The following is a 26,103-nucleotide window of genomic DNA, read 5'->3' on the forward strand; positions in this document are numbered from 1 at the left end:
CGAGAAATTAAGCTTACTGGTCAAGAATGAATGGAGATTGGTGGCAGGGGACTCAAGCCAAGGTCATGCCACTGTTATATTCTAGACTGTACTCGTGCCTGCACCGGAGACCCTAATGAGCGTCACCTCCCTGGACCCGGGGTCACCACTTCTGTCATCACCACTGTGAAACCAACCATCAGTTCGTCCTCCGCATCTTTGCTTCAGTTCCCACGTGTTCAACATTTCAGGTGGGAGTTTCTGGATTTGTTGAGCTGGGGTGCTACTGAGCTATTGGGGTTGGAGAGGGAGCCTGCAGTGCTCCTGCATCCTTGCAGACCTACAGGAAGTTTTTCCCTCAATAAAAAGATCTAGGGAATGCAGAGCCAAAACAGTAGTAGGAACCGTATCACCTCTGGTTTCCCCGACACAGCCATCCATGTCCCCTCTACATCGCCCGCTGACAAGGAGTTTCACGCAATAGCCTCTAGTGAAGAAAGCTATCCACTGGGAACGCTACTCATGTTCCCCACTTATTTTCCCTTTTCCCCTGTTTTTCCCCCATTTCTCCTTGTTTCTTTTCCTCATGGTATTATGTTCCCACTGGTTTTCGTAACCATGTACTATTCTCCATGTAGAATCCGTCATCTCTTTAAAATGCTGCATTTTCAAGGCCAGATCATCCCAGATAACTTCATCATAGAAAGTATGATTGCAAGTCCAAAATGCTAACATCTCAACCAGAACTGTATTTCCAGCTCTGAAATCAGCATTTGCACTTGAATATTCTACTTGCGGATGTTGTACAAAAGTGACTTGGTAACGGTGCCCCCGCCTCTATCATCTCCTCGCTACTTAAGAATATTGTGTGTTTGGGGAAACTAGCTGAGTTTTTGGATGGACTAAGAATGCATTATTACTTCCCAGCGTAAAAAACCATGAATCATGGTGTGAGGAACTACCAGGTCTCAGTCATGAAAGAGGCTGGTGTTTTCACTTTTCAACAAGAAGGAGAGAGTATGTGCAAACAAAACAAGGTTAAAAGTACCACATAGTAAGAAGTCAAAAAATTAATTTTATTGAATAAAGAAAATTCGTTCAGGGCTTACACAGATCGTAAGAATACTTTAGATTGTAACAGATGAGAGAGATCGATAGCTGACTGGAAGAAAGCATACAAGCAGTTTCTATGTTCAACGTAAAAAAACAAAAAACTAGTTGCTGCAAATGTTTTGAAAAATTCCCCAAACTAACTCTACCCAAGTTTATCATTTAGTGGATTTTCTCCCTCTTCTTTCAAGGGATGAAAAAGTGAGATTCAAAGTGTACACTATTGGTTACATCTACAACAGTTTGGAAAAATCATGAGACAGAAGCATAAATACCATATAAAAAGACGAGATTTTAAAATTGTAGGATTACGAACTACAGTAAGTGGCAGAGAGACATTAAAACCAGCTGTGTGTTACACTAGCTCGGGACAAAGCCCGTTAGGCAGGACACACTGATGATCCCTAGGGAAAACAGGCTGTATTTAGGTGGTGGCCAATGGACGCCACCAGCAACAGCAGCTCCGGGCCCCTTCTGCCGGCCAGGGCAGGGTCACGGGAGGGCACGTGGCTGCAGCTCAGGCTTTCTCCAGGGACCTGTAGTACTCCATCAGCACCGTCCAGGCCTTGGGCGCCATGAAGCCTTCTGGAGGTTTCTGGCCTTCTCGGGCAAGTCTGCGCATTCGTGTTCCTGAAATAAATTCAAAGTCTTCATGGCTGAGAGAGAGAAGAAAATTATTCCACATTTTAGAAACTTACATTCTAGTGAAATGTTCAGTGAATTTAAAATTTTTCTTAACTGGTTCATTTCTTAACTGGTTTTCTTAACTGGTTCATTCTATTTATGGTAGACAATCTCAGCGGAAGAGGAAAATAATGTGGAGAAAACACAGTACTAACTGGTGGGTATTATCCTGATTTCAAATGTACCACTGCACAAAAAACACTATGGAAAAGGACTCTTGCGTAGAACTAAGGAAAAATTTTCAATTGACTGTTTCACAGTTCATCGAGATGCACATGCGGTTATAATTCCAGAGACAATACAGCAAGGTCTCTGCAGCCCTCCCGCCGCTAACTCCCTGCAGAACTACAGAGCAGCCAGCCAGGCTGACAGCACAGAAGCAAGTCCCTGTTCCTATTCAGACTTGCTCTGTTTTCCTCCTACCCCTACTGTGTGTTACTAGGTTCTGTGTAATTTCACCACACAGGCAGGTTCCCGGACCCACCAGTCAAGAATCAGAACAGTTCCCAAACCCGGACCCACCAGTCAAGAATCAGAACAGTTCCCAAACCCTGGTGATCTTGGGGCATGCCCCCAGGATCCTTAAAAGCACACCCACTCCTTCCCGATCCAACCCCCTGGCAACTGCTGCTTTAGAATTAGGAATTAAAACAAAAGATCACATTAAATCTAGCACAGACTGAAAACTTTTTAGGAAAGGCTAGGTACTGGAATACCGGAATCTTCAGAGAAAAACTAGAATTTGTAACAGCTAGTAAGTGGCAGTAATTGCTGTTATTCCACTGATAAGCTACCGCAAAGGTAGTTTTCATTTCCTCTTCCTTGCAGATCCTGCAGCCCTTAGGCCTCAGCGCTGAGCACCTCTGGCTGTGACACACTGCTGACTGGTCATTTTGTCCTCTTCCCCCAAATGTGGTGACCGGCCTAGGACACAGCAGGACCCAGCTAGTGTCCTGGGCCACCCAAGTCAAGCAGCTCACAGCACCATTTGCTCCGATCAACAGTGGTTCCTTTCCACTTTGTTATTTGTGAAGATGACCTGGGGATGCAGTGGGCCACCCAGCACTGCATGGCCCTCCTCCTCAGGGATGGCAGGCATGTCTGACCAACACACACCTGGGCATCCAGGTAAGCAGATGCACACAGACACTCTGCAGAGAGCTCTCTGAAAGTCGTTCTGTGCTGGTACAATCCTGTCAATAACGTGCAGGGTGAAGGCTCGAAACAGGATGCCACGCTTTCCCTGCAACACCACTGCCATTTTAACAAAATGGGGGAGGAGCCCAGGGGAGAGAAGACTAGAAAGAGACACAAGTGCTACTGGTGATTATTTCTGCGAAGTAGTATCGTGCACCTTTTAATTTAGCTCATCATGTTTTCTGCAGTTTTCTATGAGGATGAGTTGGAGCAATTACCAATATCAAAATCAAATTACTACCAAAAGCAATTTTTATAATGCATAAAGCTCATTTTAAAAATCTCTGTCCAAATAGGTAACAGGTGAATAAAAGCATAGCAACGTCAGAAAGTTCTGAACTAATTTCAGTATTAACATGCTAACCTAAAACAAGATACAGGTAAAGAACAAATATATAATTGTATTTTCTAATACATACCTGTACTCCCCTAATTATTATTCAAATGTATAGTAATATAAAAAGGCAACGCATTTTACATATCTATTAACAGTCACATACTAACTCCCCATAATAAAATACGTGCAAAATCTAAAAACACAGGGTAAGACTTGGTAAATTTATACAATCACATCAGCTACATGTTTTCAGAAGAAACTTCAAAACTAGTAAAAACAAAACATTTTATAAATTAATGGAAAAGACAATTCTGCGAAAACAAATACTTGGGTATTGCAAAAACAACAGGAGAGAGGAAAATAAAGGAATTCACACAAAACATTTTAGCGGTCAGCTTCACAAGACTTAAATGGGAACAGGGTTAGGGGAATAAAGGTCTCTATGGCCCTTAAACTGAGTTTCTTTGAGTCACTGTTCTAGTGACTATGAACCTTAACTTCCTAAGTGTAAACAGATGATTTATACTATGATTCCTATCAATAATATTTTGCCTGAAATCTTCACGAAGTTTGTTTTTCTTTCTCCCGGAGCCTTGTCTTACACTGGTATTTAATCATATCAAAAGCTGCAAAATCATTAATTACATAAAAGTTGGCACTGAATAACATCCATTAATCAAACACAAGACAACTTCATGTGGTCATAATTAATAACTGTCTTCGCACTACATCAAAGACAATCGCCTTCCACACAGTTTTAATCACCTTCCAGTATAGTCCCATCAACCTAATTGTATTTGAACACAAATATGAAAAATAGAAAATGAGGGCAGCTTTAACGCTTCCCAAGTTACAATTTATTCAGATTCAGTAACTCAAAAAAAATGCCAAGAAAATGAACCACTCATGTAACTAATTAAGAGTTCATCACTGGAAAATCTTATGAGAACTGATGTAATTATTTAGCGTTTGAGTGATTAAAAGAGAGACTTAAAGCAATACTCCACAGATTTAACAAAACATGAAAGTTACCAAGGGCTTCCCAGCACATCAGTCAACTACATACAGATGGAAGATGGAGTCGAGGGGCCTGCCTGGGATTAAATCCGCTGGATCTGCAAAGACGCCTCTGTCGTGAAACACAAGGAAACGTGTAACGGGAAAGCTCCACTCGGGCTGGTCTGGGTTCCCTAGCTCATCGAGGTGGACACACGACGGTGGCATGGGTTACCGGCTACCAGCAGAGCCAGTCTGAGGCTCTCGGTCAGTCCTTTCCTAACAGGGTTAGCTTCACAGCATCTCTACACAGACTCCCTGTGTAAATGTCCCGCTGGGGAGAAGCAAAGGGCAGCCAGGCTTCCTCCCTACCAAGGTTTCTTTTTCTATTTATTGTCCCCACCATTACAGCATTGAGGACCCGGGTCAAGGCTACTCCTGAAGACAACTGTAACGTCTCACGGGAAGAGGCTTGCTCTGAGACCAGAGGCTGCTGGAACTCAGCCGGTTTCTACTTGTACCCACTCCAGGACTGCCAGTAGAGCAGACACTGGTAACAGACACACACACACAAATAATTACACATTCCACTTGCTGGACATAAATTGTAAGTCGCACAAAAAAGACAAGAAGACAAGTCCTGTGTCAAGCTCCAACTGGATGTAAAAGGGACAGCTGCTGCACAAGGCAGTCATGTCACGCTGTCCTCCTGGGGATGAGGGGACAAGGACAGGGAATGACCCAGGCTCCGCGGGAGTGGCACAGCCAGCTTCTGATTCTGAGCCTCACGCTGCTGTCCACGCTTACAGCCTGCCTGCGCTGCCTGGGATGGTATCTATACTCAGCAATGGAAACAGTTTGCTGGGCACAGGTACAAAGAAGCTCAGTTCTCCATTTCTCTGCACTGTCGTTTTTGGCTCCTCCTAGGAGCACTGAGGAGAGATGCCCTCTGCCTGGTCAAGCACACGGGCTGGAGCCAGGCCACACGTCCCACGCTGGCCTGCCCTTTACCTCCACTCTGTGGCCTTACACAAGTTACTTGGCCTGTGTGTGCCTCAGCGTACTACTCACCTGTAAAACGGGCAAGAACAGCACCTACCTCAGGCCTGTTGTGGGGGACAGTTGATGTAATACCCACAACGCCATCAGAACAGCGCCTGTCACGGGGACTGTGCAAATGTTAGCAAACCTCCCCCACCACACAGATGCCCAGGGCTTTGCAGTGTCACAACCCCCAAGTCCCCCAACTGCCTCTGTGAGCTCAGCAAGGCCAGCAGACACGGACAGCGGAACCACAGCACCACCCTCAGGCTTCACAACCAAATCCCTGGAGTCACAAGCCACAGACCTGGTCCAGCGTTACTTCTCCTATCTTCTGGAAGACTGAGGATTTCGTTTCCTTGGTTTGTGTTTAGTACCTTGCCTTGGTACCTTTTTACCACCCAGCCTGCCTTCACTAAAGGTGTGGAAAGAGGAGACATGCATGACGGCCCCAGGGGGCGGGAGCCCCATGTTTCCCAGATTTGGGTAGGAAACTGCCACTTACTGTTCCGAGTCATAGTAATCCATCCGCTTCTTTTTCTTGCTGTAAGCGGCAACGCGGAAGGGCACGATTTCCAGGGTGATGAGGCCGGGGGCCATCGTCAGCACTTTGGCCCCGTGACTCGGCTCGTAAAGATCCTTCCCTGTTTCTGGATGCGGCATGCCAGCGGGGTCTCGTCCAACTATGTAAAAATTGGCTCCTGCGACCATCCGCGCTCTGCAGTGCCACTGGACCTAGAAGGACAGCTTGCATGTAGGTCAGCAGGCTCTGTATGGCCAGGGCTCAGAAGCAGTGAATGGGTAATAAATGCGCATTCTTAACACAATCAATAGCTTAGCAGGGAATCTCAATAAACATAAATTTCTCATCTCAAGAAACCAGAAACAGAATCCCTACCCCCTCCTATTAACCTAAGGATTATAAATGTGTATTTATGCATATGCACTTATATGCATATTTAACGCATGTGGCTTTTGGGATAATGGTAATTACCCTTCTTGTACTGAGTATAGCTGACAAATAAAACTGTACAGCTTTAAAGAGATGGTCTGATGTATTTACACAGTGAAATATTTACTACAGTCAAGCTAATGTGTATGGAGGGAGTAAGAACACAACCTACTCTCAATAAATTTCAAATACCTAGTATAGTATTTTTAACTATATGCAACATGCTGTGCATTGTTACATTTTCAGAACTTATTTGTCTTATAATTGAAGGCTTATATCCTGTGACCAGCTTGGAAACAAAAGTCTGCATCTAATCCACTTTGACATCAGTCCACAATGGTCTGTGTCTTGCTCCAGGCACCTGTGATGAGAGCGTGCTAGCTGTATATGCTCACAGAGGGTTCATGGACATGACGCTGGCGCTTATCCACTCTGCTTACTCCCTATCCATTTACCCACTAAGTACAGTGACACCAACCTTTGTGAAGTCAACACTCATCCATAAAATGGGGATTACAATGGTATTTATCTCTAAGAATTTTGGGAACATTGATGTATGAAACGTGAGGACGTAGATGGTACCTGGTCAGAGTAAGCACGCAATACACGTTATCCACGGTCACGAGTTTTTTTTTCCCTCTCCTCTTGGTACAACTATTTGTTTTCCTAGAATTAATAACTGCCTTGGTTTTTTCCACACACCTGTGCTTCTGTGGACTTGTAGATCCTTTCTCCTGAGCACATAGTCTACTAGAATCCCCAATCTCCCCTGCAGCGTGGCCCTGTGCCATGTGCCAGTCAAACGAGCCAAACACAGGCCATTAAAAGTGTTACGAGGAAAGCAAGTCACAGCCACAGTGAGATCTCCACTCACACCCACGAGAACAGCTTACATCAGAAAGACTAACAACAATGATGAGGATGCAGACAAGGAACCTTTGTACAGTGTTGGTGGAACATAAATTGGTAAAACCATTTTGGAAAACAGTATGGAATGTCCTCAAAAAGGAAATCAGAGTTAGCATGTGATCCAGTCATGCCACTTTTGGGTATCCACCTGAAGAATATGGAACCAGTAGTTCGAAGAGCTATATGCACCCCATTTACATTGCTAGGAACACCTATATTCACTGTGGCACAATTGCTACAACACAGGAACACAGAAGTGCCTATCAGTGAGTGACTGGTTAGAAGATGTACTATATATACACAAACAAATACTATTTAGCTACAGAAAAGATAAATAAAAGATGAAATGTTGCCATTTCTAGCAAAATGGAAGGAACCTAAAGGCTTCAGGTCAAACAAAAAAGTCAGAAGGTAAAGACAAATACGGGAAGATGTCACCTACATGTGCAAAAGCAGCAGAGTGGATGAATATACCAAGAAGAAATAAACGAATGGACTTCAACAACACAAATGTGGTTACCAGAAGGGAAAAGAGTGGGGAGGAGCAAGGGTGGAGGACTTCCAGTGGATGGTGGTGGACGAAAGAATAAAATTTAAAAACATTAAAACTCCAATTCATAAAAAGTAACACATAAGTAGTCTCCTGAGCACTGTCCAGTTTCTCTTTCCCAATGGCTAGTGGGATGGAGAGGACCCCCAGGTCCTAGCCACACTTCTCCTACACACAAGCTCTCCTCGCATGAGAGCTGCAGGATTTGTGTCTGAGTAAGACGGCAAAGCAGGAAGCTTAACAGATCTTTGCTACACAAACCTCCGCTTCCTCCACCCACCCTTCTCTCCCCACTGTGCAAACTGTGGTCAAGAAACTGTTGATTGCTGCACTATTTACAACAGCTAAGACACGAAGCAGTGTAAGCGCCCATCAACAGACAACGGGTCAGCAGGTGGTCTAGCCACACTGTGGAGGTGAGTCAGTGATAAGAAAGGTGAAGAGCTGCTGTTTGAGGGACCTGTATCCTAAAGCGAGTCAGAATAGCAAACTCTGGATGATTTCTCATGGCAGGGGATTAGACAAAGTAATATACTTTTAAAAGTAGCACATATTAATAAACGCAGGCCTCTGAGGTTAAGAGGGAGTGGAAGAAATTGACAATGGGATGGGAGGGAGGGTTGGAGGGGAAAGAAATTCATTCTAGGGGCCTCCCTGGTGGTGCAAGGGGTTAGGATGCAGCACTATGAAGCAATCCACAGCCACTGCAGCACGAGTTCGTTCCCCAGCCAGGCAGCTACCCACGTGGCATGGCTGCTGCTCCCCTCAGCAGCGTACTTCAGTCAGTCTGCCTGTTCTCTTCCCCACTCTGTCTCTGGTGAGTCCTCTCACCCCCCACACCTCTGCCCTATACCTCAGCTCTTGTTTGCATAAATAAATCTTAAAAAAATTCATTCTAATTGCATGATTTAACTTTAATACATACTTTTCTCATCTCAAAAAATAATATATAATGAAATTTTAAAAGAGTGATTCATGGACCAACAGCCCAACGACAGGAGGCGTACCACAGACCACAGTCACGACTAACCTAATTCTGGGCATCAGAGGTTCACGCAGGATTTTAGAAAGCAGTCTTGGTTCTTGCCGCAGATCTTCAGTATAAGCAGTGGGAAACTCAGGGTTCACATTTCCCAACAGTATTAAGTAGAGAGGGTCTACACATCATTTAAAATCAGCTTTAAAAAAAAAAAAACATTTCCTAAATGTAGCTCTGATATTACCTCATCTGGTTCACAAGGACCCTACCTCTCATCACTGAAAGGTATTTCACAGTACAGGGACCCCAAAAAGACTGTGAACTACACCACAAACATGAGTGAAAAAAAAAGAGTTGAAGGCTATCTTACGAAAGACCCCAGAGAGGGTGAAAGGTGGATGGCAGTCTTGGGGGCTCTGGCTTCTAGTTGGGCCCAGATCTCAACAAATCATGTCTCCTTAGCTGGCAGGACGCTTGGAATTGTTGACAGGAGGAACAGGTTGACACCGTGGCAGGATTTACTCCCCGGAAGGTGGTAGGAACACAGTTCAAGGAACACAGTGGCAACCTATTCCTGCTTCAGAGCCTCTGTCCCCAACACAGAGTCAGCTCTGTACTGCGTGTGGGTAATTCCCACAGCAGAGGAAAATCCCTACCTCCAGCAACGTGTTTTCTCCAAGATTCAACTGGTAATTCTCCTTCCTCCACCTGAAAGCCAGGACACAACTGCTTGCTGGCACACACCCACACTCTAAGGCACAGCTGACGTCCGGCTCTGTCCCTAGGGGGCCCGAGAAAGCCTGCGTTGTCCCTTACAGAAACGGATTCAGTATTCAGTGAGTTGGGGCAGTTTCCTACGGTCAACGGGAACCTCACAGAGTGAGAATGCACAGACAGAACTCCTTTTGACCGTTAGAAAAGTAACACTCCTTCCACATGTCTCCCCGTACCCGACCTCATTCCTGAAACAGAATTTAGGAGTCAAGCCATAACATCTTTATGGGCTGGGAAATCAGGGACATCCTGTTGATAAGAGAACATGTGTCAAGGGAAACAATCTGGTACCAGTGCCTTCTAAATGACCTCCGGAAGATGATTAAAGGAAGAGTCGTTGTTTTCATTTTATTATTATTAGTTGGCAAGCAAGCGTCACTGGCAGACTTTTTCCTGATGTCGCTGGAAAAGCTACATAAATGAGCATTTTTCTAATTACAAAAGAATCTTGACCGAAGATTTGCGAATAAGCCAAACACACAGTGGGGTGCTGGAGAAGCAGACACAGGATCGTTTTCATCTGTCCTCAATCTGACGGAGCTGACCCTGCCAGGCCACAAGCCTGAAACACCAAACGGCGTAAAGGATGAAGAGTGCCCTAGAATTTCCAAGTTGGTTCGCGAAAGGTTTGGACGTCAGACGCTATCGCTTGCTTGGATACCAGATGCACAGCTTTCTGTTAGGACCCACCCCCCCTCAACTGAGAATTGACCCTCCAGACGGGGATCTACATATAAGTCTGATGCTCTTTATACCATTCTAGAAACCGGCGTAGGCACCCAGAGCACCCAACACCATTCCCTCCGTCCTCCCACAGCAGAAGGCCTCCGGTAGCCTCCAGGCAGCCGCCAGCCCCTGTGGGACGAGCAGGCATGTCACAGTGAGCCTTGCTGACCTTAAGACCTGACCAGGATTCCTCTGACTCTAGAGGGGGCTCAGATACACTCGTGTAGGGCCTGCACCACCAGTTGTAGTAAAAACCTTGCTGCGTCAGTTTAGTAGGAGTGCTCACCCCTGACGTGGGTTCAGACTCCTCACTCCCTACCGCCCCAGTGGCTGCCTCAGCAAGCACCTGCTGGCCTGTGTCACCAGAATCATCTCTCCCCTCCCGCGAGTCTGGCGGTCCCTCCTGCAGGCCTCCCTCCACACGCCCACGCCCTGCGCCACTCTCGTCTTTGCCTACAGATCCCCACGGGCGACGCTCAGAACCGAGTTCTAAGCTGTCTCTTCCACAGGGGCAGCGGCTCCTGAGTTAAACCCGCTGCCACCACTTGCACTGCTGACCATGCAGCTCTGGTGTCCTTCGGCAGACCACAGTGAAATCACTACGCCTCCCGGAGCTTCAGCAACCTCACCTGGAAAGAGGGAATAAAACCTACCTTGTGAGCTGCTGTGTGGATTACGTTGTAGAATGCACGCTAAGAATCTGTTCAGCGTGTGACAGATACTTGCGCAGCACCCAGAAATGGTGGTTTTCATTCCATCTTTACACTTATTTTCCTACTCTTCCTAAATTATTGAACACCACAGGACACGGCCCAGGGGAGGCATGCTCTCATGTGGCCTGGGCGGGAGTGGACATCGGGGCTTTCTGCCATCATGGAAACTCTAGGATTTCTTTCACAGATGGACAAGCCCCCTGACACAGGACAGAATCCTGGGACACCGAGAACTTGCAGACGAGCAGTCTGCTATTGATCGCTAAATTAGCCTGCACTGCCAGGAGCTAGGCGACGTGGGAAGTGATTTACAACTATCCCCCTGACTGCTCACAAGGGAAATACTACAGCGATCACTGCTACCACAGGGCAGGTAACATGAGAGAACAACAGGGAAGAAACAGACAAACAAAGAAAATCACAACCCACAAGTCCAGGCCGTGATGAACAATGAGCAAGCCAAAGCCGCGGTACTGGCGACTCCACTCCAAGGAGGGACAGCAGGGCCGCCCTGCCCGCTCCGAGTCCAAGAGTTTATTTCCAGCCTGATTCTAAAACCCCGTGGCCACGTGCTTTATTATTATGTAAAAAGAGTGGACCATTCTGAGAACATTACAGTTGAATACATTTTATAATCTTCAGTTTTTCGTCGTTCTGTTTTCCTTGCATGAAGAGGTCTGTGTCGCGTACAGCCCCACTACTAAGCTCTGGTGAAAACATTCAGATGGACCCCAAAGGACAGCCACACACAGTTCGATTTCCTTTTAGACTTTTTTTGGAGGAAGACAGCTCAGGGAATATACAAGGAAATTCTTCAGATCCTTTCTAAAAGGATTTGCCTACCAGAGCAATCTGAATATATTCCTCTCCCTTCAAGGCAGGCATGAAAAGGGACGCAGAAACAACACGCATTCCATTCTTTATCTTGGAAACCCAACAAGGAGCTGGCTGGGAGTTTCCCACACACTGGTTTTTAGGTCAGTCATTGATTTATTCACTCATTCATTCAACAAATACTTTTTTTTTTAATCCTACTCTGCCCTTGAAGCAAACCCCGAATTAAGCCATCTTCAAATATAGTTATAAAAAGATCTCAAAATATCCCTCTGACCACTAAATAGAACCCAGAGCCCTCCCCTAACCATAACAGGAAATACTACTTCCCGGTCCCCTTCAACTCTAGTCCTTCACAAAGCACAGAGGAAGAGAGGTATTAGGAGCGTGTTTTCAAAATACCATGCTTTTCCTCCTGCTGAAATACTTTTGGCAATTCCAAATTTCAGAGAATGCCAATATCTATCCCCTGGGAAGAGTGACTAAGGGGAGAAGCCAGGTGTGAGCTGTTGTCTGCACACGTAGCAGTTGAGAGGGCAGCCCCCACCTGGCCACACCGCGCTCACCCAGCCCCGTCTGCAGGGACAGCTTGGGATCCTTGTCTCCCCCACTGAAAAACCAGAACACTCTAGGTAGACTCCCTTTACACAGGTAGTTAAGCTTTCTCGCCTGCTAATCTGCCTGATGCTGTTTGGCTTACTCAGCCATCACAGAACCTTGGGGGGCAGTGGGGGGGGCATCCTTCTACCCTCCCACAAGAGCAGTTTCAATGCAGCAGCAGTGAAAATCTCAGCAGCAGCCTACCTCAGTGGGCCCAGCGTACATCATGGGAGAAGGGAAGATGGCCACGACTGTACTTTCGGGATTCAGGACGCCCTCCTCCAGCACTGCAGCATGCTGCTTCATCCGCCACATCAGAGGAACATCGTCATCCTTTGTCCAGCCCCCGAGAGGGTGAAGGAGCAGCACAGGGCGCCGGTAGCCCCGCTCCAGAAGTTGCTTGTGGGTGTCCTGCATTAACAGAGCATGCCCGTTGTGCACTGGGTTGCGTAATTGAAATGCAAAGACAGCATCTGAAAAGAGAATTTCCAGAGTTGAGAACAGCACATTTCTAAGAGATTACCTTCCAAAGGGCAGACGAGTTTGAGGTTAGCGCAAGAAAACATGCAGCAGCACAACCGGACCGAAACTGGTGAAACTGTGTCCTGCCCAGATGCTGCTATATTTTTTACTTTAAAATACAACAGATATAATGGTGATGGGTCTGTAACAGTAACTTTCTGCACCCTTGGGAAACTGGAGAAGAGCAGCAGACTCCGAGGCAAACATCCTGGTTCAGCCTCCCAATGGAGGCCAATTCTTGGCCTCTGCCATAATTATCCACCAGGTGGGATGTTGGTGTGCGAGCTTTGGTGGAGGGTGAGTGAAGCCTGTGCACACATGGAGGAGTCAAAGGTCACCCCAAAGATATACAGACATGTAAATGAATGAAAAATTACTTAAAAAAAAAAAAAAAAAAGACATGAGCACTTCAGAAACGCCCCTTTTATGAACGTCCCAACAAGGAACACGGAGAGCTCCAGCCAGAGAAGGACTGATGACACGGACTGGAAACTGGGAACAGGAAGGGACAGGGCAAAGAGAAGCCTTTGCTGCTGTTGATTTGGCTTTAAAGGAGGCTGCTGGACCATGGCATGATGTAAACAGAGTCCAGGGATCAGACTGTACGACACCATGGCTATTATCCTGAGTTCAGTGGGCGCACTGCAGCTAGGAGGAGACTGTCCTTGTTTTTAGAAAACGCACTTCAGGTCTACAACCTTCAAAGAGAATGAGAAAGCAAGTAAGGTATAAGCTAATAACTGTAGCATCTGGTGGAATGTACTCGTGTTCTTGGTGCGACTCCTGTAATTTTCCTATAAATTGTAAAGGATTTCAAAAGAGTTTAATAATGAAATGGAGACATATGAAGCAATGGATCTTATTTAGACCCTGATTCAAACAATTTTTTTTAAAAACGTGTCTACTATGAAGTTAGAAATGTCAACATATCCTGGATATTGAGATACTAACACACTTACAGATATCAGGGTTGTGCTTTTTAATTTTTTAAGTCCTTACCTTGAACAGACAAAAGTAAAGCTTTCGATGAAACAACACAGGGTTTGAAATTTGCTGCAGAATAAAGACGGGTGCAGCTGAGGACAGGGGAGGATGATAAAAGATGAGTCAAGAGTCAGATGGGTCAGAGGTACCTGGGTATTCACTCCACAGTATCTGGACTTAGCAGTAAGGTTTGACATTTCCCAGACAGTTTCAAAGGAGAGGATAGATGTAGGATACCAAGAAACACTGCTTTGGGACAGAGTAAGAATGAGTTCAAGACCCAGAACTACCAGTGTTAGCCATGGAGCGTATCAACGACTGAATTTCCCTTTCTACTTCCCTAAAAAGGGAACGACACTAAGGCTATTGTGATGAAGATACAACAACATCAAGGTGTGCACCGCAAACCTGAGTTTCTTAAGAATATTATTCTGTTGGGTCTGCTTTTGCTTTCTGTGTTTTTTCATTGAAGGAACACTGCACTGTAACACTGTGGGAGTTTCAGGTATGCCTCTTTGAGAATCAACAGGTGCAAATGCTAAAAACCAATTCCAAAAATTCTCAGCAGGAAATGAACCCACTGTTTGGCTGTGGGTCAAGGGCCACTACCATGTGAACCCACATTCCCAGGGAGTATCTAGGATGAAGGGGTGGTAATCAGGAACAGGCGCCCATCTTCGAAGGGGACCCTGGGGAATACATGTCCAGGTATGATGACTACATTCCCAACTTCAGCCAGGTCAAGTCTGACTCTGTAAAATCACCATGTAGCGCACGTCCTCACATGACAGGATGTGCAATGAGGAAACAACACAGTCAGCTGTCTCCTATACATGTATTTCACCAACGCTAATAATTCCTCTATCTAGATCTTCTTTCCAAAAGAATTAATCAACTCCACACTAGAGATTTAACAGCAGCTAGGCAACTTATTAGAAGTTCACATTCGCAATCCCACCAAGGATTTCACTGCCAAAATTTCCTCCAGGTAGAATTATTTCCTTACTATCTACTCCACTCAGAAATTCAAAGGCCATTTCATCTGTCTCTCCACTTTTTTCCGCCTTTCTTATAAAAGCCCCTACTTGCAGCAGCCATTAAAATGTCAGAGGGAGGAGCCCAGGGGACTGAGGTGATGGTGCACGGGTGCACTGGGGAAGGAAACGCTATGGGGACTACACCTGAGGGGGTAGAGGGGAGCAAATATTGTTTAAAAATGAGTAATGATGTAAAAATAAATTAAAAAATTTTTAAAAGATAAAAAAAAAACTATCAATATTAGGTCAAAAAAAAAGTCTCCTTTTCCTGTCCCTGCCCAAGCCTTACTGCCTGCCCCTAATCTACCCCAAAGCTGTAAGAACAGGGATTTCTGATTTTTCCTAAGTCAACAGTTGCTTGACCACACTTTGTGAATAATCAAGGGGTGGAGAGAGAGAGAGAAAGTGTGTGTGTGTGTGGGGGGGGGGGGTTTACTTTGGTGGGATTTTTTTTTTTAAGAGTTGGAACTAAGAATGAGTCTGAACGTCCTCCCCCGTCTGGATGTCATAAATCACTGGTCTGTCTTTTACTTACAATGTTTATGAGGGAAAAAGTAAATAAAAAGAATCAAAGAGATGGAGAGAGACTGCTTGAACAGACATGAACACAGTTGCTACAGCGTGACCGCACAGTGACTGTCACGCCCCAAAGCAAGCGCGCGATGACTATTTCAGCCTCACGTCCCAAACACCTTTGGTTGCTAACAATGAACATAAAGCTTTCTGCGAGCGGGGCACTGTGTTGTTGCTCTTCCTTTCCCCAGCATCCGTTCTCTGCCTGTGTGTGCGCACGTGTCATATGTGCACGTGATCTATGCATGTGTGCATGTGACAGTATGCATGTCTGAGTGTGTGGTGTGTGTCTGTGCCTGTGCGTGTGCTGCCCGTGAGTGGATGTGCCTGGCACGGGGGAGTGCTGCCCTCCACCTCAGCGGTGGGAGACTCAGCAGGCGCCCAGAGGATGGGTGAGAGGCAGGGGCACTCCGGCCCAGGGAGCACGTGCTTCAGTGCTGTGACCTGGCTGTGCTGACTGCCTAAAACCAGCTCTGCCCAGCGCCCCACTCACCCAGCTTCAAAAGCAGTTTCCTTCCAGCCCCATTTCCAGAGTGGAAACGCCACCTAGACTTAGTCCCTGGAGGCCTCAACATTCCACTGGGTTCCCTAACCCTGGTCATACTTCCTTGCTGAATTTATGCTCAAGGTCTTATCTGAGGGGCACCTGATCTGACTGAGGGTGACACACACATCAGACATACATCCCCAGGGCACGGCCACTGATGTCACGAAAGCCTGGGGCCTTTGTGGACAAGCTACCTGCCACATGTCCTCCTCAGTCTGCCTAAAAGAGCTGTCACACAGCTCCAGGTGTACGAATTATCATTTGTAGTTCAACAGCTCCACAAAGTTCTGAGCTTTACTTGCCACTGTGTGGACACGTACTGGCTTGTAAGAAGCTGTCAATTTTGCCTCTGTGACAGGTTAGGACACCAACATTCTCTATGTCATAAACATGCACTCCCACTTGGCTTCCTTCTTTCTTTCCAGGGGAACAGTCAACCATCAGTGGCTCAAAGACCCTGCCATCTGGAAGCACATCATACAGACCTCCAACCTTGCCAGCTACAGAATGTTCTAGAAGAGCAATACTATTCAGATTACTGTGCACAGTACAACAGCCCCCACGGGGAGACCAATGTTCTTCTGAGGTGAGGGACAGAAGAGGAAGGAGAGGTAATAAAAACTGCAGGTAAAAGGAAAACAATGAACATTTCCCGTTTTCTCTCCTTATCATGCACACAGCAGCAGATGATTTATTACTAGGGCTTCCTAGAAGAGTAAACAAGAGCTACAAAGTAACCCCCTGGTCTGTTATCTATTTGCCTTGATCTAAAGTGGAAAAGTAAACAAAGTAATTCCCCAGGGTTTTTGTTGACTGGTGTGAGGCTACTAACTGGCTCTAGGCTACTTTAAACAAAGTCTCCATAACTCATTATGCAACAAACTATCCCAATGGCATAAAACGTTTGCCTGATGCAGGGGAGGATAAAACAGATGTAATATGAAAGCCTCCAATTATGACTGATTCCCTGATAAGACCCCTCAACCGTGCCAGTGACTTATTTACTGGCATGCATTTCAGCTATGAATTCAATATTTGGCAAAAAATGAAAGAAAATGAGGTGATCTCAGCAAGTCCTTCACTGAACATGACCCTGTTCTCCACAGATGCTTCTGGCTGCAAGAAAAGAAGACCCAACCAAGCATCTTAAGTAGCTCAAAAGGCAGGAAGTCTTCAACTCAAAGAGCTGGACCCCAGGATTGGATGAGAAACTCAAAAAGGATAATCTCCACACATCCTCAGGGGTGCAGAAGGGATGCCCAGGCTTTGGTCCTCACAGAAGCTAAACACACTGAGAAAAGGGTGGTCTTGACTGAGATGTCTGGAGTCACTTGCAACCCATAATGGGGACCCATAAGGCTTGGTGGCCAGTTGTTTCCTGAAGAGCAACCACATTCACCTCACTTTTCTCAACCCTATCGAACCGTTCCCGAGAGAAGACATTCTGAGATATGAAGCGCACCGATCAACTCTGCAAATAACTTCTCTCTCACATGGTGCTAAACGTGTCAGCTTCCTAATCCACAAAAGTCAACTTGCTGACAGCATCCACCTTCCAAAGCAGACATGGTAATGTTAGCCTAAGCACAGCCACAGAGCAGAACCACGCAGGTCGGATTAGCTGACTTTCCTTCCCCATTCCACTGCTCCATTTACCTCGACTCAACTGTCTCTTATGCTTTAGTCAATGCTGGAACAAAACTTCTAGAACTTTTTCCATCAGGCAGAGATGCCAAGTACTCCCACATGAGATAATCCGATCCCTATCTTACCGGCATTCATGTCTTTAAATTTCTGCTTGAGCTCGGCAGGAGTGAAACGGTACTGGTCGAGACCATCATTCCAATAAATCCGGTCCAAGACTTGAAGATCCCCCCCAATGAGCCAGTCTCCTTGCTCCATAACCATCTACAGGGAAGAAAAAGGAAATTATTTTTTTGAAAGTATGAATTCAATTTAAAAAAACTTTTTGCCCCTCAAGTTTTATTGATATGCCAGTCGCTTATATAACTATATAACCTCAGGGCACAACTCCACACCTGCACACATGTCGCTCACCCTCCACCAGCACTCCAGAGTCAGGCTCTGTCACCTCCCTGCCCACCCTTCAAGGGAGCTTGAGACCTGGGTGAGATGGATCTTATGTTCTCACGGGGGACACCCGAAAAACCAGAGAACACTCAGCTGCTGAGGAATGTCATACGGAAAAAAGCAGGGTGGTGGACATAGTGTCTGGGACACACGAGAGGGTATTTCAGAAAAATGAGTCAGGCGGGGCCGCTCAGAGGAGAGTGACATTGACCCTGAATGGATGAAAGGGAACAGGTCACGCAGGGACAGCACCTCAGGTGGAGGGAGAGCAAAAACAATGCTCTGGGGCAGAAACCAGCTTTTGTCTCGCAGAGGGCAGAAGGAGAGCAAGAAGGTCAGGGCCTTAAGAGCCAGGCAGACACATGGGTGGGTTATTTTAATCACACTAAGGGTGGCGTGATGTCCTCAGATTTTTGTTTCTACAAGATCCTCTTCTGGCAACTGTGGGAGTGGACTATGACTCCACCCCGGCTTGAGAACAGGAGGGCTGGTAAGCAGGTGGGGGTGGAAGGGCCTGGCATGCTGCAGACTCCACCGAAGCTGCCGGAAGCACACAGCGGAATATTACTCAGTCAGAAAGATGGCTTCCGTCATTTGTGACAACACGGGTGGGGCTGAAGGGGATTATGCTAAGAAGTCCGAGGAGAAACACAAGCATGATTTCACTCATTCCTGGCATTTAAGGGGGAAAAAAACAAAACAAACACACAAAACAATGTGCACACTGCCCCGCATGGCAGCACCAGCCCCTGGCCCTCTGCAGACACTTAAAATACATTTGCGCTGCTTAAATGGTGGGCCTGGCGTGACACTACACATCTGACAAGGTGTGAACCTGCACCCTTAAAACACACAGCGTTGTCCCCAATGTTACTGGACAAAAGTAATTTAATATAAATGAAATATTTAACATAAAAAATAAAATATTTCAGGAACAACAAAAAGTCTATTATTGAATAAATATTTCTGTGGACCAAAAGGGCAAGTTACTCTGCTGACTACTAATATAACATCCAGTCTTAATTCTGCAAAATACTGACAATCCCAATGGTAAAGCTGATACACAGGGAATCCCGGCATCTCATTACTAGCCAATCAGGACAGAGGCAGGCGGGTTGCAACAGGACCTTGATGTAGGGGTGGTTCTTGCAGGTGGTTCCCCACTGCCGGGCGCAGCGCTCCTCCTTCCGGTGCTCGAAGAACTCTGGGTTGCGAAGAATGGCGACGCGGCGCCCCTCGTACACCAGGGCGACAGCTGTGCAGCCATCCAGCCTATCCTTGTCTTCGTGAGTGGCTGTCAGCACGATGGGCACTGACAGGTTAATGACACCCCCTGCATGGCACAGAGAGCAGAAAGCACACAGCACGCATTACTAGCATGCCTTGGGCCAGCATTCACTTCTGACATGCTGCACAGGTGAGGAGATGGATGTACCCAGGGTCCGGGTGGGACCAGTGCTTAGCACAGAAAATCGGGAGAAAATCAGCAACTAAAAAAAGAGTTAAAGTTAAGAGCATCCGCACTGTGGGCAGCAAAATCCCCACAATTCACAAAACTATCTGGTGGGGGGCAACACTTGGTGTTGGAGCACAGAGAGAAAGCACTGTCTTAACAAGGATGGATGGCTCAAGGCCAACACCCCCCAAGATGGACTAACCCCCTTCAGTATGTAAGACATGAACCATGTTTCGGAGCCCTTTCGGGAAAAATCGAAACCCTTGCTCATGACTACATTCCGAGTGGCAAATATACATGAAACAGCTGGTTCTCCCTGAGCCAGAGAGCAGACAACGCCGAAAATGTTGTTTTATGTCTTGGTTTTTAATCAGAATTGAGCCACTGTCAGCTATCACTGACCAAGAAACAAAGCTGTCATCAGCGGCTCTATCTAAACCAAATGAGTCACCAGTGAGACCCACAGCCCATGAGCAATTTCCAACCTGTCAAGCTCTGAGTTGTTTCCTACTTGTTGTGCACAGGTGAGAAAAAAAAATGAGCTCTCCAGCTCCCCAGTGGGCGTGCATCACAAGCCGACGGCAACCATACTGTCTTCAAAACCATAGCACGTCTTCCTTGGACAAAAGGCACCATCAGAATCAGTCATAATAGCTTGGCTGCTTTAAAATCACCACCACCAGGTACAATTCAAAAAGATAACAGGTGAATTTGCACCAAACCCAAGACTAAATCTTTCCCAAGGAGGCACTCCACCAAGACTGTGCTCCCAAGGATGAAAATCAAAAAGCAGCATTTAACACCTTGTTTTCTTATAATACAGTTTCTAGAGAATCATCATCCAAAACTACATTTTCCAATATCTAATTCACTGCTCAAAGAAGTTGTAATGTGGAAGAAAGCAGTAGCAATTTAAAGAGGTTCTATACCCAACCTGCTTTCTTTACTGTAGCAGAATAATCTTAGCGATAGTAGGCAGCTCAAGGTAGCTGGTTTGTCCTTATGATGCACAGAATGTCAATTTCTTTGGCAATTATTTTTTAGTATTTTGAAAGACCAGAAAGAGTCACTCTTTGAAGTTATTTCTGGACTCTTCAGTTTATACTCCCCAACTTGTATGTCTCAGTCTTCACACGCCACCCCCACTAAGATGTCACCAACCCTTTGATGAGCAGTCCCTGCCAGTGCCACTGCCCAGCACAGCCCGCGCACTGCATGTCTTACCATCCAGAAGACAGTCGAAGTGCAGGCACTGCAGGTACTCCCTCTCCCTCATGAAGCCGTTCAGCGGGGTGGCCCAGCCTTCTGCCAGCACCTGCACCCACTGCATGTCCACCTGGGGAGGACATGCATGAGGATGATCCTACATCACACACTTACAACAAAGGCAGGAATAACCTCAGAAGGAAGTTCAGTATTGTAAGAAATGTAAACAAAAGTCATTATAGATTATGTAAATCTAATAAAGATGAGGGCACTAGGCAAAATAAGCAGGTTTCTAAGCACTGTTAGTAAGGATGGCATCTCCTAAACCAGTGAGGAGTCATTTTATCAGAGATTCGTATCATTTATTCTCAGTGTGTATATATGTATATACACCTGTGTGCAAGTATGTATGTAAGCATGCACACAACTGTATGTATGTGTTTGAATGTAGATAAATGTGTGGGAGTGTATATATGTGAATGTTTATGTGCATGTGTGTGAATGGGCATGCCACTGCGTGAGTGTGCGTGTGTGTGTGAGAGAGAGAGAGAGAGAACAGAAATGTGTGCATGTGTGTTCGTCCCATGCCAGCTCCCGAGTGACTCTGCTCTCTGACTCACCCTCTCTCTGAGCCCCCAGCATGTCCTGGCTTCTGGTCAAAGACCCGGTCCCACAAACCACATCAAATACCTACTCTTACAGGGACCTGAATAGCTACTCAGAGAGTCTTTCTCCAAGCCTAGAAGCTGCTGGATTTGCGCTTTCTCCTCACTTTCAGACTTGGCACTTCCCTGGATGTTCTGGGTTTTTATTCTGCTAAAAGAAAGGCTGAGAAATTAACTCCTGGCCCAGGTTCTTCATCTTCAATTCCTGCATTTTAAAGCATTCCTAATGACACAATTTAAAATTCTCTAAGAGTTGAAAATGATAAATTATAGTTTCCATGGTCATCAGATCTAATTTAACTTAGTTTCTCATGTTGGGAAAACACTAATAGTATCACAAGAGCTAAGCTGCACAGTAGAACTCTTAAGGATGTAAGAGAGCCAGACACTTGGGTAGGGGATTCAGGAATATGGTTGATGGGAAAAAATGTTCATTGGAATTTTTAGATTTAGTATTTTTTAACCTTCTGCAACCCATTCTTTCCAATAAGTCTGAAAATCTTATATAATGTTATTCTTTGATACTCCAAAATAATTACCATGACTAAAAGTCAAAGCCATGGTAATTTGGGATTTTGGTTTCACAAATTAAACAGTTCCCATCCCTGCATATTGGGGTATCCACTACAACTTCCCTCAAACCCAGCTAGCTAATCCTGAATTTTCCAAAATAATGACTGTATGAGGCTAAATCACTTGGTATAATAAGTAGCAAAGCACTTACTTTATTAATTTTCAAGGCTGGTAATGTTTCTGCATCTGTTTTTGCCAAATGAAGTTTATTTTCTGGCACATACAGTTCCTTCACTTCGTAAGAAGCATCCACAGGTACGATATCCTATACAACAACAGAAGAACAATTAGGTGTGTGATTCAGCAATTTTGAGTTCCCCCAGGGGGAGCATAAAGAAGAAAATCAACATTTCGAGCGGAAACTTCAGAAAAGCAGCACAGAAGAGGGCTCTGAGGGCCACACCCCCCATCACTGCTCCTCATGTCAACTGGTTTACTCTCGAGTGAAAACGTGCCACATACAAGAAGGCCCTAAACATAACATCTGTGGTCCATGGAAAAGAAGAATAAATTCTAGGATGTGCCATGCACAGTGGAGATGATAAAAGAATTTGGAAACAAAATACCTAAATGAGGATTGGTATCTAAAATTTACAATGATCTCTTAAAGCCCAGGAAAAAAACAACACAGCCCAAATAAAAAATGGGCCAGACACCTGTAGACAGCCGTCACCAAGGATGTGCGGATGACAAAGGCGACTGTGAGGTGATGCTCCCCATCTCCAGTCACCAGGGAAGACGAGGGCACCAGCACCCCCTCCTGGGCTGGCCCAAACCGGGAGCGCGGAGAGGGTGAAACAAACTGGGGCAGACTGAACAGACCCTTCTCAAAGAAGCAGGCAGCGCCTCCTTGGTGCCTTTGGCCACAAGCCCAGCGCACTGTACTGTGATGGCCCGGCCAGTACTGTGATGGCCCTGCCGCTGCTACAGGATGAGAGGATTCTTAGTGACCGCACCGTTTTTTGTGTTGGTTTTTTTTCCCAAGAAAAGGAAATTCTTAATTTGCGTCAAAACACTTTTTTTCATTACAAGCATTTCACAAAATTCTTCCCTCTTCAACGACCGCAAACAGCAATATTTTTAAATGAATTTTAGTCTCACAACTTAAGAGACACAATTCTCCTGATGCCTAGCCCACACCATACAAAACCTGAAGAGGCTTTTACTGTGTTTCTCTTTGAAAAAGACAGAGTGGCTATTTTTAGAATTAACACAAACATAAGAGCATGAACCAAGAGGACAAGGGACATTTGCTCGGAGAAGCCAGACCTGCGCAGACTGTATGTGAACAGCGGAGAGGATGCTCGCAAGACTACGCAAAGAACTTTAAAAATGCAGACCCTGCTAGCTTCTAGCATATTCTAGTGACACATCTTTTTAGCTTCTAAAACCACTACTAGACCTCTCAAAAGAGCAAAACCACCTCAAAGGAGCAAAACCTCCTCAAAGATACCAGGTCAACAGCATGGGAAGGCACTGCCACATGAGCACACATCCTACTAGACAGTCTTTAGGACTTCCAGAGCCACAGCCAGCTGAAGAAAGCCATGTGCTCTTCAACTCATCTCCAGAAAACCCTTCATTCCAGGGAATTTCCTTTAAAACAGAAATAGATGGCCAGTCAAGCAAGGGTTCCACAGGAAGCCCCTCCCTCATGAAGGGTTCCATGGTCACCAGGCTTTGAAGGTCCTCACACATCCCCTAAGTAGGGAGTTCAGTGACCATACTCCCACTAACGAGGTGGGTCTGGAGAGATCTGAATATAACAAAGGTTAAACAGTCAGTGATTTTGAAGTGCAGCATAGTTACTCAAAACTTTTCATTCCTTGCTGGATGGATAATCTCACAGATGCCCTTGCTATGAGCTGGAGCTGGGCTGGCAAACAAGCAGCACCCGTCACCTGGCAGCACCCGTCACCTGGAGAGCGCCGCTCCTGCCTTCTTGTCTCAAGCTTCCTAAAAAATTCTGATCACGTTCAAAAACAAAACAATCCCACATTTCCAGTGTTTCCTTTAAGTACTTTCTACACTTTTGTCTTGGGCCAAATCTGCTCAACAGATTCGAATGCTGGAGCTCATTCATGTTTTTATGTAACTATTACATTTCGATTATCTGAGTAACATGCATCCACAGCATGAACCCAAGCAACGCTTTAGAACAGAGCTGCTCCGTCTGGTTCTCACGTGCAGTATGAAATCCGCCTACTACACTAAACCTTCCATTTCAGAAAAAGACAAACCTTTAAATAATTTATAGCACTAGTAAATCTAGAGTGCCTGCTAGATTTACAAACAGTATTTAAAATATCACTTGAGATTAAAACCAGCGGCAAAGCCTACTTCTTGAGGCCATACGCTGCCAAGTTCAAATGCAACCCCAGCAGGCCACCTAGTGACTATTCGGGGTTAGGATAAAACTGAAATCCCAAACCTCTATTTTCCAGTCTCCTCTTTTCTTGAAAAAAGCCTAGCGAAGCACCTTGAGAAATAAAGATGCCCTGAAAACATACTGAGAAATTCGGTGCTCATACACACGACCACGTTACCCCCTCCCGCTGAATTCTATCACAGCGGACAGATGAAAGAGAACAAGGCACCAGAGGCGCTAGGTCACGCGACACTGCACTATCAAAGCCCCAGCACCCTGAAATCCCCAGTGAACACTAAGAACACATTTTTCCCTAGACCGTGAAACCAATCCCATCTCAGTAAAGAGAAACATTAAGGAAATAATACCTGGTGGAATTATTTTAGAAATCTCTCCAAAACCATACCAACCATCAGAGAGAAAAAAATCCCGTATTCCTTCTCCCACTCCTGTCTTCCCTAGAAATGGTCCCAAATGACAGCACCTGTGCTGCTCTAGTGAAAAGCTGGGGTGCAGTGGGGGGCAGGTATCAGTCCTGGCCCATTGTACTGCAAACACTTGAATCTTCTGAATGAATGTTACATCTAATCAGATGTAACAAATGCCTCCCCAGTGACAAGTTGAGCCTTCTCTGCTCCCCTGGATCACCAGGGAGGGGGGACAGCACGGAAAGCAGGTGACACAGGCAAGCACCAGGCCATCAGGTGAGAGGACAGGTGGTATCACCAACCAACCGTGAACCCCGGGCTGGACCTCAGGTATGCACTGGTTCCCCAGGTGCCCAATGCTCATCTGAGAGTCAACTTTGTGAGACAAAGGATCGAAGGAGAATAAATGTCAGAGTAGCCATGAATGTGTGTGGGGGTGTCTTTCTTCTTAAATTCCATATCACGTTATAAACGAAAACAATACTGAATGAATGTGTATAGTCACCCCAGTCTCTCAGTATAAATAATGAGGACCATGAATCAGGAGTTTTGCTGTCTGATTCACTGCCACACTCCGTGTTTTACAACAGTGCTTCGTCCACACGGCACCAAGTATCTGCTAAATTAACTAGCAGATCGACCACATACAGCACTGAAACACACCCTTTCAATGGGAAGTGAAGTCATTTACTTAGGAAAGCCTTCTCCCCAAAGGAAGGCGGCATGAAAAGAAGGCAGATGCATGAAAGAGCTGTTTACATTTCTTCTTCTGTCACCACCCAGCATTAGGATAAAAATAATCAACAAAGGAAATTTTTTTTCTTAAACTAAGAGAAGCACAACGCCTTGGTGTGTGTGAACTTGATGGCACTGCACTCACAGTACCATGGAAATCTTATCTGGATTCCTGATCTTACCACCAGTCTAAAGGAATGTAAGGAAAAGAGGAGTATTTTTAAAAATGCAATGGAAATGAAACCAGTAAAATCAAAATGTAGGCAATTCTTTAAGACATAAATACATAAGGAGCAGAACAAAAAGACAAAAAAGATGGAAGGGTAAAGTGAATCCCAATTTGCACAGACTCACAGCATAAAACAGAAATCGCAAACTAAGCAGAGAAATGTCAGCACTGATTGGGTGTCTGACAATAGTAAGGAATTATTAAGGACTGATTAATTTTAATTTTCAGGTGTGGCACTGGGATTGTGGGTGTTTGGTGTTTTTTTTTTGTTTTTAAGAATCCTGCTCTTTAAGAATTATTAATGTATT

At 45.6% G+C, this 26,103-nt stretch overlaps 1 protein-coding gene across 1 annotated transcript in view; it reads right to left on the minus strand.

Annotated features, from left to right (window-relative positions):
- Positions 1-1,606: 1,606 nt before the first annotated feature.
- PAPSS1 (3'-phosphoadenosine 5'-phosphosulfate synthase 1) overlaps positions 1,607-26,103 on the minus strand; it is a gene marked incomplete at its 3' end in the record, with an annotated part of 44,940 nt that continues 20,443 nt past the window's right edge. Inside the window, exons 6-12 of the mRNA XM_084251782.1 lie at positions 22,187-22,300; positions 20,816-20,927; positions 19,263-19,468; positions 17,817-17,952; positions 12,586-12,854; positions 5,850-6,079; positions 1,607-1,745 (exon numbers count right to left, since the gene is read on the minus strand). Of these exons, the coding sequence (XP_084107908.1) occupies positions 1,607-1,745; positions 5,850-6,079; positions 12,586-12,854; positions 17,817-17,952; positions 19,263-19,468; positions 20,816-20,927; positions 22,187-22,300 (1,206 nt within the window). The remainder of the gene's footprint in view (positions 1,746-5,849; positions 6,080-12,585; positions 12,855-17,816; positions 17,953-19,262; positions 19,469-20,815; positions 20,928-22,186; positions 22,301-26,103) is intronic.

The sequence above is a fragment of the Talpa europaea genome (genome assembly GCF_964194135.1).
Source record: "Talpa europaea genome assembly, chromosome: 13".
NCBI lineage: Eukaryota > Metazoa > Chordata > Mammalia > Eulipotyphla > Talpidae > Talpa > Talpa europaea.